The 13,449-nt window shown below is 32.8% G+C and overlaps 1 protein-coding gene across 1 annotated transcript; it reads right to left on the bottom strand.

Annotated features, from left to right (window-relative positions):
* Positions 1–321: 321 nt before the first annotated feature.
* On the bottom strand, positions 322–5,450 carry LOC134683956 (uncharacterized). The gene is made up of 2 exons (XM_063543265.1): positions 5,381–5,450; positions 322–2,121 (listed from the first exon to the last, which is right to left on the bottom strand). The coding sequence occupies exon 2, from the start codon at positions 2,119–2,121 to the stop codon at positions 418–420; it is 1,704 nt and encodes a 567-aa protein (XP_063399335.1). The 5' UTR covers positions 5,381–5,450; the 3' UTR covers positions 322–417.
* Between the last annotated feature and the right edge of the window lie 7,999 nt (positions 5,451–13,449).

Here is a 13,449-nt window from a genome sequence, read left to right as displayed (position 1 = left end):
ACTATTATTTGCCGTTTGTATTTTCTTTTCTAGCCAAGGCGTTGTCAGTTTATTTTCGATCTATAATTTTGTCCCTCTGGTATCGTTCGCCCCTCTTTTGCGAGTTTGTCTTTATCTTCTAGTATTTTTTTTATTCATAAGCAAACATTTTTTACCCATTTTGATTTAAAATTAGATGTATATTTATACATGCTATAAATCGCATAATCACTTATTTAACCTAATAGCGTTTGCAAACTGATACAAAACTAACTAAACGTATTTTTTTTTAACTACAAAGAAAAATGACAGCATAATATCCATATCTAAACCAGGAAGGGCTAACACATGTGTTTACATATATGCATTCATGCGTTTTTGTATAGATCCAAAATTATTGTTTATTCAAAAATGCATTATAGATAAAATTGCAGTAGTTTAATTTCTTGTCACGTTAAACAGAAAAGATTTTACACAACGATTTGCAACTAAAAGCTGATTAGTTTCTTTTCCAAAGTTAATTGACCATGGGTTATCTAAACCATCTTTTGTAGTTACGAGTTCTCTATGCTTTTGTCCATCAAAGGAGATAACCACGACATTCCTTGATCCAGTTCCCACAACATACACATTACCATCATTGTCAACAGATATTCCAGCTGGATACCTCAAAACTTTTTCATTTTTGAACGTCCATTGTTTTGCTCCTTGCAGATCGCAGGATACTACTGTGTGATAATGATAATTTGAATAATAAAGTTTGTGTTCAGATACGGTTATGTAGATTGGTGTCTTCATGTTCTCAGTAGTTACATCACGCGTTGATTCATCAGTCATATCCAAGGCACGAATTCCTATATTTTCAATGTGATAAAACAATGTTTTATTTGTCACCGCTATGCCAGATGTGTGTCCACCAGGTGAAAAAGTTTTCTTTACTTTTCGCCCCCTTAAATCAATTATTGTTATTTGTTTGGCTTGATTATTCCAACATGGTGATATGGCTAAAGTGTTATTTTCAATATTGTAGGCTACACCGTTTGCTTCTGTTACACCCAAAGAAAAATCCACAGAACCGTCTGGTTTAAATACAGCTACTTTGTTTAATCCAGGAGAGGTGAACACTGTTCTACCGTTAGGTAATATGCAACATCCTCTGACGTCAGGTGATTCGGTTTTTATAGTCTGTTCTAACTTGACTTGTATATTCTCAATGGGCACAATTGATGATACTTTAGGTACTATCAACTGAGCTTGTTGTTGCTTTTTCTTCACAATGTTCACTGAGCTATTAGAGATGTCAATACATACTTTTCCAAACTCAAGAACACTATTTGCAATGTCAGTCAGTGATGTATTAATGTTAAACTTGATCTCCACACGATTGAGAACATTACTTTCAGTAAGTGAATCAATAAACTGACAGTTTTCATCAACATCACCTTCAAGCTGCTTCAGAGATAGGACGGTCTGTAGATCTGATGCGTGTTGTTTTATGTTTGCTATGTTCTCTTGGTGCTCTGCAACTTTACTTTCATGCTCATCTAAAGCTTTCATTAACAGATGGATTTTTGTTTTTTCTCTTATTTCTGTCTCATGCAATTCCGATATGAAGTCCTCTTGCAGTTTATCGAGATGTTGATTGATATTTAATCGAACCTGTTGAATTTCACATTCGATCTGTTTCCTTTTTTCCGACAATGTTTTCAGATTACCATTTTTATCTTGACGGATCCTTTCTATGTTTTCAGCAACTTCATTTAATGTTTCACAAATTTCCAAAAAAGCGTTTGAAGCCTTTGTGTTTTTTACAAAATCATCAAGATTGGAAATATTTTGACATTTTGTATGCTTTTCAACGATGCATTTACTACAACACGCACATTCATGTTCATTGCAGTAAATCTGATAATTTTCACCATGTGTACTACATGTCTGCTTAATGTTTGTAATGTAAGTAGGCAATGCATTATATTCTGATATCGGTATAGTTACATGCTTTCTTGTTGCTTTGGAAATTCCATGATGCTTACTGCAGTCTACACATAGGCCCTCATCACAATCAAAACACCATATGGATGCAGCTTTAAAGACATTTTGAAATTCACATACACCACATGAAGGTACAGAGCTTGTCATCATCTACAAGCAAAAGTATATATTGACCGTTAAAAATGTTTCAAAAAGTCAGATTTTTTTATCTTCACTACATTTGTAAATCATAAAAGAAAGATACAAAAGATTTACAGTCATTACTTTTTAGCCTTGTATATTTGATTATAGCAAAATATCTGCGAGTACTCTAATATCTATATTCAGTGTCTCTGATGTTAACCCTGCCACATTCTATTCATGCCGGCCCCATGTAAGGATCCTGTAACTGCGTGGTTGTTGTTTTTTGCCTTTTCAAGTATGTGTTGTCCATTTATTGGATTGCTTAGTTTTATTATAGAATGAAGATAGCAGCATAAAGAAAAATCTTTTATTTCAACTAATTTTCGTAAATAATTTATTACTCCAGCACTTATGTTGAAATAGCTGTCTTAATAAACAAATTTGAAAGCCTTTGTGCCGAACATTGAAGACCTGTTGGTAATTTTCTGCTGTTTTTTTCTATGGTCGGGTTGTTGTCTCTTTGACAAATTCCCCATTTCAATTCTCAATTTTAACTATCTTTACGTAAAAACATCAAATATCAAATATATTTCCCGTTAGAATTTTTTTAAACATAACAGTATGTATATCTAACGCAAAGAAGGGTATTCCAACATAAAACATCTGTATGCCTTTATTTAACTAGTGATCAAATTACATAGGACACAGTGTTAGTATCATGAGCATTTCATATTCATTCGATTTTGACTTTATCATAAGGTGGAAGATTTAGCTAGCCATTTGACCAGGTCAACCCACCATTGTTTCTTAAAATGTCCTATACCAAGTCACGAATATGGCAGTTGTTATCAAATGGTTTGTTTTTATGTATGTTTGCGTTTGTTTTTGTTGCACTTCAGTGTTCCTGCTATTCCTTTGTTTCCCTGTTATAGTTGATGTGTTACTGTGGTTTTGGGTTGTAACCCAGATTTGTTTTCTCTCAATCGATTTTGGACTTTTGAACACCGGTATACTATTGTTGCCTTTAATTAGAGACACGAGTACTTTTAATAAAAATAAATGTTTTTCGTTTCTTATGATAATATGCTTCTATTTGCATCTATTTAAACGATTAATCCTCTTTGTTATCATTATACAAACGAATTTAAACTGTAATACAATAATCAATAGGAAATCTCCAAAGTTTGTTCTTCTAGCAATATTAATTGATGTTTTATAAGACATTTTGCTAGTAAAGCCAAAGTCCGACAAGCAGTACAATGTTTCCCATTTACCTAAGCACAGGACAATACTCATCCATGAACCATATTTTCCAAGTCGTATCAAAGTATCAAATAATTTATATGACAACTAGAAAACTGGTCCTGTTCCAAAATTTGTAAAAAAAGGACTTTTACATTCAAAACGTGTCTATAAACTAATTATTATTAAATGCAACATTTCAAATTAAAGGATATTTCCTAAGAAGTCATATTTTGTGGTAGCATATAAATCTGAAAAATTATAGAGGGTGGGGAAATTGTTTTACAATTTTTACCTGCTGTTTTTTTTTACTGTTCCTATTATTATACATACTTTTCAAGTATCTGTCTAAACATGAAAACTCGGGAAGTTCGCAAAATGTAAATTCTTCTCCATATGCAAATATGAAATAAATATATATACAGTGTTCCATTTCTCTTATGTATAACAGATAATTGTCACTAATTTGTGTTTCTGATTGAATGATTTGGAATTCCAATTGTTTTTTTGTTTTCAGATCGAATGGAACATGTATGAATGATCAACTTCCCATTACAACACACACACGTCTCTGAATGGAACAAGTTTATACTTTAATATACAAAAGAATGAATGTATATATTTTTAAGAGACAAGTGCCAGCTGTGTGAAAACATCACGGCTATGCAACGAGAAACAGGTACATTGCTTAAGGCAACACGAGCCATTATATAAAATATGCACTTTAACTGATCATTGGGAGTGAACACTGGATGCAGATTAAACTTTAAAAAAAAGTCCACAATGTATTCTAAAGATAACAACAGTGGTATGACCAGAATCTTGTTTTTTTTCTTTAAAGTTAATTAACTTCTTATTAATTATGTACATGTAATACGAAAATCGTCTACACGGAAATTAGAGCATAATTTGATATTAATCAGCATTGAATTTGTCGAAAAAATCAGTAAATTGCTGAAATTATATTTGTAGATAAAACGTATGAACAATTCCTAGGTTTTGACGGTTAAAGTTCGATAACACTTGAACGACTAGTTTGAAGATTATCAAAATGGATATGTTCATTATGTAGCTAAGGCCATCAGAGCTAAGGCCAGTTGACGCAATTTATAAGAATTTATTAAAAATATACCTGACGTATCATTAAACGTGATGGGGAAACATAATATACAAGACACAACCTCTTTTGATAGTGTACACATAGAAAAGATGTGTTTTAGAGACCATCAATTACATTCTGTGTCACAAAATTACTTATTAAAGGGGCACTAGCTACGATATATATAAAAAATAAAGTATGATTTTTTTTAGATCAATCATTAATCAAATTGGAATAATGAAATAATAATTTGCTTTTAGCAATCAATTTCCTTTAATTTTGTTGAAATAAGCGATTAAACATAATTTTTGACTGATTCGCTTGCAAGTGAAAACGTCATCATCATTCTAACCGATATTCATGTGAACTTCAAGTTAACCCCTAGCTAGAGATTGACAACGCATACATTGTACGTGTACTGGTTATTTAAATAAAAAGAATGTCAACAATGAAAGTGAAACTACGGTAAATCATTTGATTACTAATTCGATGCACATAAAATCATTCTTATATGGTTAAAAACAATTAGAAACATCTATTTTTAATCTATAAAATTAAATCAAACAGACCTATAAAAATGCAATTGCACGTGTTGTTTTAATCTATTCGTATCTTTATTTTTGTTTACATCGCTTATATGGTCATCTGAGGTCAAATCGATAGTTAATTAGATGGCGTCTGGACTAAAATACACACGAAACGAACCTATATATTATCTACCCCATGCTCTGTAAACTGTTTATTTTAGACTTTTGATAGTTTGGATAAATGTTTTACATTGTTATAAACCAAATATGAGAATTTGAGTCAAATCGGTTACAATGAATTTGACAGCTAGTGCCCCTTTAAAGCATGTTTAATATACGTACTGGAGCTCATATGGTATTTAATACTATTCTTTTCTTTAAATATCATTGAAATGAAATTAAGCAGCAACAATTTTACCTGAATTTGAAGGAGTTACACAAATGTCTTTAAATTGATAAAATATTTCAACCAGGAAGGTAAACAAACGGAACAGTCACGAGGTATGTCGAATCTATTGACGACATCTGTAAAAATACGTCATTCATGTTAAAATAGCGCGTACATTTAAATGTATTAATTATATATATTAGTATACACAGTTTGTTAATATCACGTTAGTATGAAAAAGAAGAACAATTTGATTACAGATAGAAAATATGTAAGGAATTTGGAAAGAGGTATCAATGTGTATAGGAAATCACGTATCCAGTACAACCATTTTTTTAATCTTTTTATAAATCGTAAATTTAATTACAACGACCAATATTTAACTCAAAAGGTAACTTGATTGCAAATAAAAAAGATGTTAGTAATTTAGATAGAGCATTTCGTTACACTAACCTATTAAAATCAAGGTGTTCGAGTAAATAAAAGGTGCAATTTAGTGGAACTTTTACTATTTTCCGATGATTAAGTCATGTATAGAAAGCATTTAAATAGATAATTTTCTCTCATACCATAAAGAAAGTCACCTGTCGAAAACTATTAATTCCGGAGTCAAAAGTCGATACTATGAAAATGGACTATTAGTGATGAGGATATTTCAATCAATATTAATGTGTTTTATACGTATATACTGGTGATGACATAAAGTGCACATCTTTTTTTACATGAATAAAACTACTGCCCACATCTTTCGCAACGAACTTTGTTTTACAAGAACATGAATATCAATGCCGACATCAGTTTTAAAACTTGTTTATACAGAAATTCCGATGAAGACATAAGCGTGACAACCCAACAATGCATGAATACTGATGATGCCACGTGACCAGTGGCACAACCTTGCAATATATGTATACTGATGATGACATCAGCGACACAACTTCGCAATGCATGTATACTGATGAAGAAATCAGCGACACAACTTCGCAATGCATGTATAGTGATGAAGACATCAGCGGCACAACTTCTCAAAGCATATACACTGACGATGACATCAGCGACATAACTTTGCAACGCAATGTATACTGATAATCAAATAAGCGACACAACTTTGCAATACATGTATAATGATGATAACATCACCAACACAAATTTGCAATTAATGTATACTGACGATGACTTCACCGACACAAATTTGCAAATCATTTATACAGACGATGACATCACCGACACAACTTCAGAATACATGTATACTGATGATATCATCACCGACACAACTTTGCAATTCAAAGACACTGATTAGTACATGATCACCATAACTTTGAAATGCATGTATACTTATTATAACATCAGCAACACAATCTTGCAATGCATGTTTACGAATGACAACATTAGCGCCACAACTTTGCAGTGCACGTATACTGATGATGACATCAGCTGCACAAATTTGCAATGAATGAAACGGAGGATCAAATCAGTGCCATAACTTTGCTATACACTCATTCTGATGTTGACTTCAGTGGCAGAACTTTGTTTTACATGCTTAAATCAGAATTAATGATGAAATCAGGGGTATACTTTTGTTTTAAATGTATACGGAAAATGACAGCAGTGACACAACCTTGCTATTAATCCATACTGGATAGTAAATGCTTATGAAATGTAATTTTTGTCCTTTATTTTATTTTCTTTAGTTGTATTTTATAACTAAAATGTTGTTCTTTCATTGATATTATTATACTGGAGATATTGAAAATAAAATCTTTAATATAATGCATGACGATTGAATGAATTGCTAGCTGTTAAACCCCCAGATGTGCATATTCCGGACTAGAATATTTGAATGCAAACCTAATTCTGTACTAGACCGACAATCAACCTATTTGTACTCTTATCGATAAACGCTGCGTGCTAAGCAGAGAGACAACTTATATTTATTTTTTATCTCTGATTTGCCCAAGGTTGGATTTCAACTCACGACCTTTCTCACTCAATGCTAACAAGGTTATGGCTTCTGTACAACGAAACGACAGAGCTGATTTAGACGGTAAAATAAACCAAAAACATCTATAAATCAATGATTATCCTCATGTCTAAAATCCAGTTTTTGTTTGTTTGACGATTATTGAAATACTTATTAAACGGTCATCAATTTATTGTAAAAGATAAGGCATACAAACTTTACTCATGCATAAGAAATAACGTCAGCTACATTGTGCAAATTAATGTGTCCTCAATGCTCTACAACTTCGTGGCCTTTTGACTTTTTTTATTTGAGCGTCACTGATAAGTTATGTGTAGAAGATAGACGAAACATGCGTACAGCGTATCAAATTTCGATACCGATGCATGTACCTGCGATGAGTTGTATTAGATTAACCAAATCAACATCTAGGTTGTCTTACTTTTATAATGCTACAATTAACAATTTCACTGCACCAAATGCGCATTTTGACAATTAATCTCTCTTTAGTGATTACCGAGGGCAAAATATTTGAAATTCACAACTCATACAAACGCTGATATACCACATCAGTTTCTAAAATAAAATCTCATTTATATACTGACAACCTTTCAATCTATTAACTTAAATATGGCCTAAACAAAAAAGTTTTTGAACCTAAATTCTGATTTATATCATCAACTACAAGGTAATGCATATGAAAAATAACATGGCGTATCATTTATAAACAATAGTAACCGGACAATTTACCTGATACCTTTAATAACTGATTTGTTGCTCTCCCTAAGTTAATAGACCATGGTGATCTAAAATTGTCACTTAGAGTTAGGAGTTCCTTATGTGTTCGTCCATCTGATGATATAACTACGACATTTTGTGTTCCATGACCTACAACAAACACGTTACCATCATTGTCGGCTGATATACCAGATGGATAGGATAAAACACTTTCATTTTTGAATGTCCATATTGGTGTGCCTTTTAGATCGCAGCATATTACTGTATCATATTCATAGCTGGAATAATAAATTCTTTCATAACAAATTGCTACATCGACAAATGATTCTTTGTTCTTCGGAACTATTTCACTTGTCGATTCGTTACTTAGATCAATGGCTTGAATTGCTTTGTTGGTTTTGTAATACAGCAGTGTTTTATTTGTTGTCGCTAACCCAGTGGTTTTCCCCCAAGTGAAAATGTTTTCTTCACTTTTCGCTGGGTTACATCAATTATTGTTATTTGAGCGCCAACGCCATTGAACCACCAGGAAGATATGGCTAATGTGTTATCTGCATCGTTGTATGCTACACCATATGCGGCTGTAACATTCAATGAAAAATCAACAGACCCGTCCTTTTTTACTACATATACTTTAATTAAGTCAGGATAGGTTAACACAAATCTACCATCTGGTAATATGCAACATCCTTTGACATGGGATTTATTTTCTATGGTTTGTTGTAACTCCACTTGGATAGTCTCAACGGGCACGGACAAGGCTCTAGGCAGTACTAACTGGGCCTGTTTTTCGTGGTTATGATCACCGATTTACTAGCACTTTCTACATATACTTTTCCGAACACAGGTACAATGTTTGCAATGTCTGTTAGTGATGAACTAATATTACATTTGATCTCCACATGATTCAGCACATCACTCTCAGAAAGTGAGTCAATGAACTGACATTTCTCACCAACATCACCTTCTAGTTGTTTCATAGCTAAAAAAGCTCTGTAGATCTGATGCATATTGTTTTATGTATGTAATGTTCTTTTTGAGCTCGTTAAGTTTACTTTTATGCTCGTCTAAAGCGTTTATAAACTTGTTGATTTTCTGATTTTCTTTTTTTTCTATATCGTTCATTTCAATCACAACATTATCACGCAGATTATCGAGATATTGATTGATATTTTCCCGAACTTGTTGAATTTCACTTTCGATCCGTTTTCTTTTTTTAGAAATTGCTTTCATATTGTTCTTTTTATCTTTGCAGATCCGTTGAATGTTTTCTGCAACTTCGTTTAAAGTTTCTTGAATTTCGATAAAAGCAATTGATGACTTTGTGTTTTTAACAACATCGTCAAAATTAGCAATATTTTGACATTTTGCGTGCTCTTCAACAATGCACTAACTGCAACATGCGCATTCATGGTCATTGCAATAAATCTGATAGCTTTCATCATGCTCACTACATGTCTGAATAATATTTCTAATGTAAGAAGGCAGTTTTTGATAAGCTGACATTGACTAAGTACGATGTTTTCTAGTTGCCTTGGACATCTCGTGATGCTCGTTGCAGTTCACACATAGGCCCTCGTTGCAATCTGAAAACCAAATGGACGCTGGTATGAAGATATGCCGATATTCGCATACACCACAAGAACAGAGCTTGCCATTATCTACAATAAAATAGCGTTTTATCAGCGGAAGGTTTATCAAAACTTCATATTCTTTTTATTACTGTGCCTAAATGGGCTTATTTTTAATACTATGGTTGAATTTCTTATATAAATGTTTCAGTAAAACTCCATGTTATTTTTTTTCCTTTCTGGATACGATTTCAAATATATTGAATTGAGAATGGAAATGGGGAATGTGTCAAAGAGACATCAACCCGACCATAGAACAGACAACAACAGAAGGTCACCAATAGGTCTTCAATGCAGAGAGAAACTCCCGCACCCGGAGGCGTCCTTCAGCTGGCTCCTAAACAAATATATTTACTAGTTCAGTGATAATAAACGTCATACTAAACGCCAAATCATACACAAGAAACTAAAATTAAAAATCATACAAGACTAACAAAGGCCAGAGGCTCCCGACTTGGAACAGGCGCAAAAATGCGGCGGGATTAAACATGTTTTTTGAGATCTCAAAACTCCCCTATACCTCTAGCCAATGTAGAAAAGTAAACGCATAACAATATGCACAGTAAAATTCATTCTCTTTGTAGTTTGTTTAATTTCTGTCGAGTTTAGTTCCGTTTGGTGAACATGCCTGTACTGCTCGTTGTGCAAAAGCCTATCAATACACAAATAAGGCGAAGCATGATGAAAGTACAAACCACGAAACCATTATATTTGTCAAGCCTGTGTTTTACTGGTTATTTTGAGCATGTTTTCTCCCATGACGGCTTTGGCTTTCATGTGCAACTTAAAAAAAAAATGCAAATAGAACACATGAGCTTTTATTAGATCTATTTTCTGCATTTAAAGCAAACCCCAAATATAATTGAATTTTCCTTGGAGTTCGGTATTTTTATTTTTTTACTATTTATCTATAGAGAAATTCCTTTGTCTAGCATTAAAGCGGCAAACACAACGCTTGTAATCTTGATCCCTTGTTTGATTACAACGAACAATTTCGAAATGAACTTAAGTCGACTTTAGTTTAAACCGTAGTACTCTCAACATCAATTTATGAAAGTATGGTAATGTCATAACTAAACAAACAAATATGCCACAAAATCTGCATTTGCAAGCTTAACGCAGGCTTCATGATATTTTTGGTAACTTAAAAAGAATCCCACATGAATTTAACGAATTCAACTTTACAGTAACCAATTATACAAGTTCCATGCTCAGAAAATCGTGCTACAAACTAATTTGCCCTGCGTAAGATATCAAACGAACATTCAAGCTTATAAGTCGAAATCGAAGGACAATGACATAGAAAAAAGTGGAAAACACTATGCACAACAAAAACAGAAAACAACAGAATACCTACGTAGCATTTGAGCAACACGAAACCCATCAAAATCTTAGATTGCTAACGCTTTTGTCGATTTACTTAAGACAAACAAGTAATCAAAACAGCACAAACCGCGCACAAAGACATGCAATTAGTTTTCCGTCATCGCAATCAGTAATATTGTAATTCGTCCAACCAACTTTCAAGGTTAATAACTCTTCTTAGCGGTCAATTGACAAAAAAAGGAAAATATATCTTCGAAGGACGATCACTCCTATAAGAAATCAATTGACGATTCGTCCAGTTGACTTTCTTCTAGTTCACATTTTTATCATTTTTATTTCGAAAAGATACGCTGTTTCAACTACAAAGTATAGTTTCCTAATTCTTATTATATCAAAAATCATAACCAAAATTTGTGAATTTAACGGCAAAAAAAGAAGACATTTCATGGGCAATGACTTCAAAATGGGTAGTCCGACTTCTGTGAAAATTCCACAGAAGATAGACCCTACCCTATTGGATAATTCAACCCGTGTCAGATTTGTTCTTCATTCTTATTAGATTTGTATTTCAAATTTTACGACGACAGACGGACGAATGGAGGACGAACGATGACGACGACTGACTTCAACTGATGGCAAAAGCTCACATGGCCTTTTTGGGCAGATGAGCTAACAAAAAAGACTGTTAGAAAGATATCAACATTCTATTGTCTCGATTTTTGAAAGGATTTTATAAATTTCTTCACGATTTGATGTACATTAAGCATTAATGAAAGTGTTGTTATCTCACGTAAAATAATCACTGTCATGTTAAACTCTGCGCAGGCTGCATATGATTTTGATGTTTGATAAAGAATAATTCCATGTAAACCGAATGGACTAGATAAGGCTGTTAGTTTTCTCCTTTTGATTATTTTACATTTTTCATGTAAGAGCCTTTCATAGTTGACCATACGGTATGGGTTTTTCTCATCGTTGAAGGCCTTACGATTGCATATAATTGCTTACATCCTCTTCATATGATGTTTGGTGGAAAGTTCTCTTATTGGCAATTATACCACATCACTTTAATTTTGTATTGACTAGGCATTAAATTATTTTGTAATTTCTTGAAATCCATATCTTCCACATTCCAAACTAAAAGACAAATTTAAAGACTTGGTATTGCTTTGTTTCATAATAAAAATGGTCAACGAAGATACAAGTATCTTGTCTCAGGAAGGGATAAATCCTACTTTGAAAAGAATCACTCTGATTCAAACAAAAGTTCTCTGAAACTGACATTATCAAGATGCTTGATTTCTTGATTGACAACATATTTATAACGTTCGGACGATCAACAGACTATTGGCATTCCAATAGAAACGAATTGTGCCCCTGTTCTTGCCGACATGTTTCTTTATTATTATAAGGCGGACTTTATACAGGAACTTCTTAGGAAGAAATATAAGAAGTTATCATTATCCTTTAACTCTACTTTCCGCTATATAGATGATGTTCTTTCACTAAATAATTCAAAATTTGATGACTATGTCGAACGCATCTATCCTATTGAACTAGAGATAAAGGATACAATATATACAGTTAAGTCGGCCTTATATTTTGACTAACATATAGAAATTGACAATGAGGGTCGATTGAAAACAAAACTTTACGACAAAAGAGATGATTTCAGCTTTCCAATTGTGAACTTTCCATTTCTCAGTAGCAACATTCCAGCAGCGCCTGCATATGGTGTATATGTTGTGTACAAGTTATCATTTTGTACAAATTATAATTTGTACACAAATATTGTACAAATTATAATTTGTACACAAATATTGTACAAATTATAATTTGTATTTTGACTTTGTACAACTTGTAATTTGTATTTTGACTTTGTACAACTTGTAATTTGTACAAAAAGTGCTTGTACAAATTACAATTTGTACAAAAATGGACAAAAATTCACTTATAACTTGTACAATAATTCATCATATGGATTTTGGTGAAAAAAGCATTGATACACATTATTGAATTGCTATTAAATGACCACACAGTGCACCTATTAGTTACAAAATTCAAAAGTAGTTCTTTATCATTAGTTTGAGCAGGTGATCTTGTGATTTATGGAATCAGGTATTGCAAACCATCTTTTGACTCTCAAATCGATGAAGACCTGTTTTACAGGCATTTTAACTGAACATTGAAGCTCAGGAACCGTGTCTGTAAATCAACATGTGTATTTCACTGCTTCAGTTAGACTTTTAGACAAATAAATATCCCAGAAAGAAAGCGAGATTAAACACCCCATTTGGTTAGGGATATGACTATGCTAACGTCAGGAATATGTCAGTTGTTTTTCTGCTGTTTTTTGTTTATCTATGTTTTTTTTTCAACAACGATCTGTGTTCTATAAATATCTATGACTGTGCATAAAACTTAAGGGAAGTCAGTTGAGACAA

The sequence above is a fragment of the Mytilus trossulus genome, chromosome 9 (genome assembly GCF_036588685.1).
Source record: "Mytilus trossulus isolate FHL-02 chromosome 9, PNRI_Mtr1.1.1.hap1, whole genome shotgun sequence".
In the NCBI taxonomy this organism is placed as follows: domain Eukaryota; kingdom Metazoa; phylum Mollusca; class Bivalvia; order Mytilida; family Mytilidae; genus Mytilus; species Mytilus trossulus.
The sequence above is the reverse complement of the archived record's forward strand: the minus strand, read 5'-3'. Positions and strand labels throughout refer to the sequence as shown.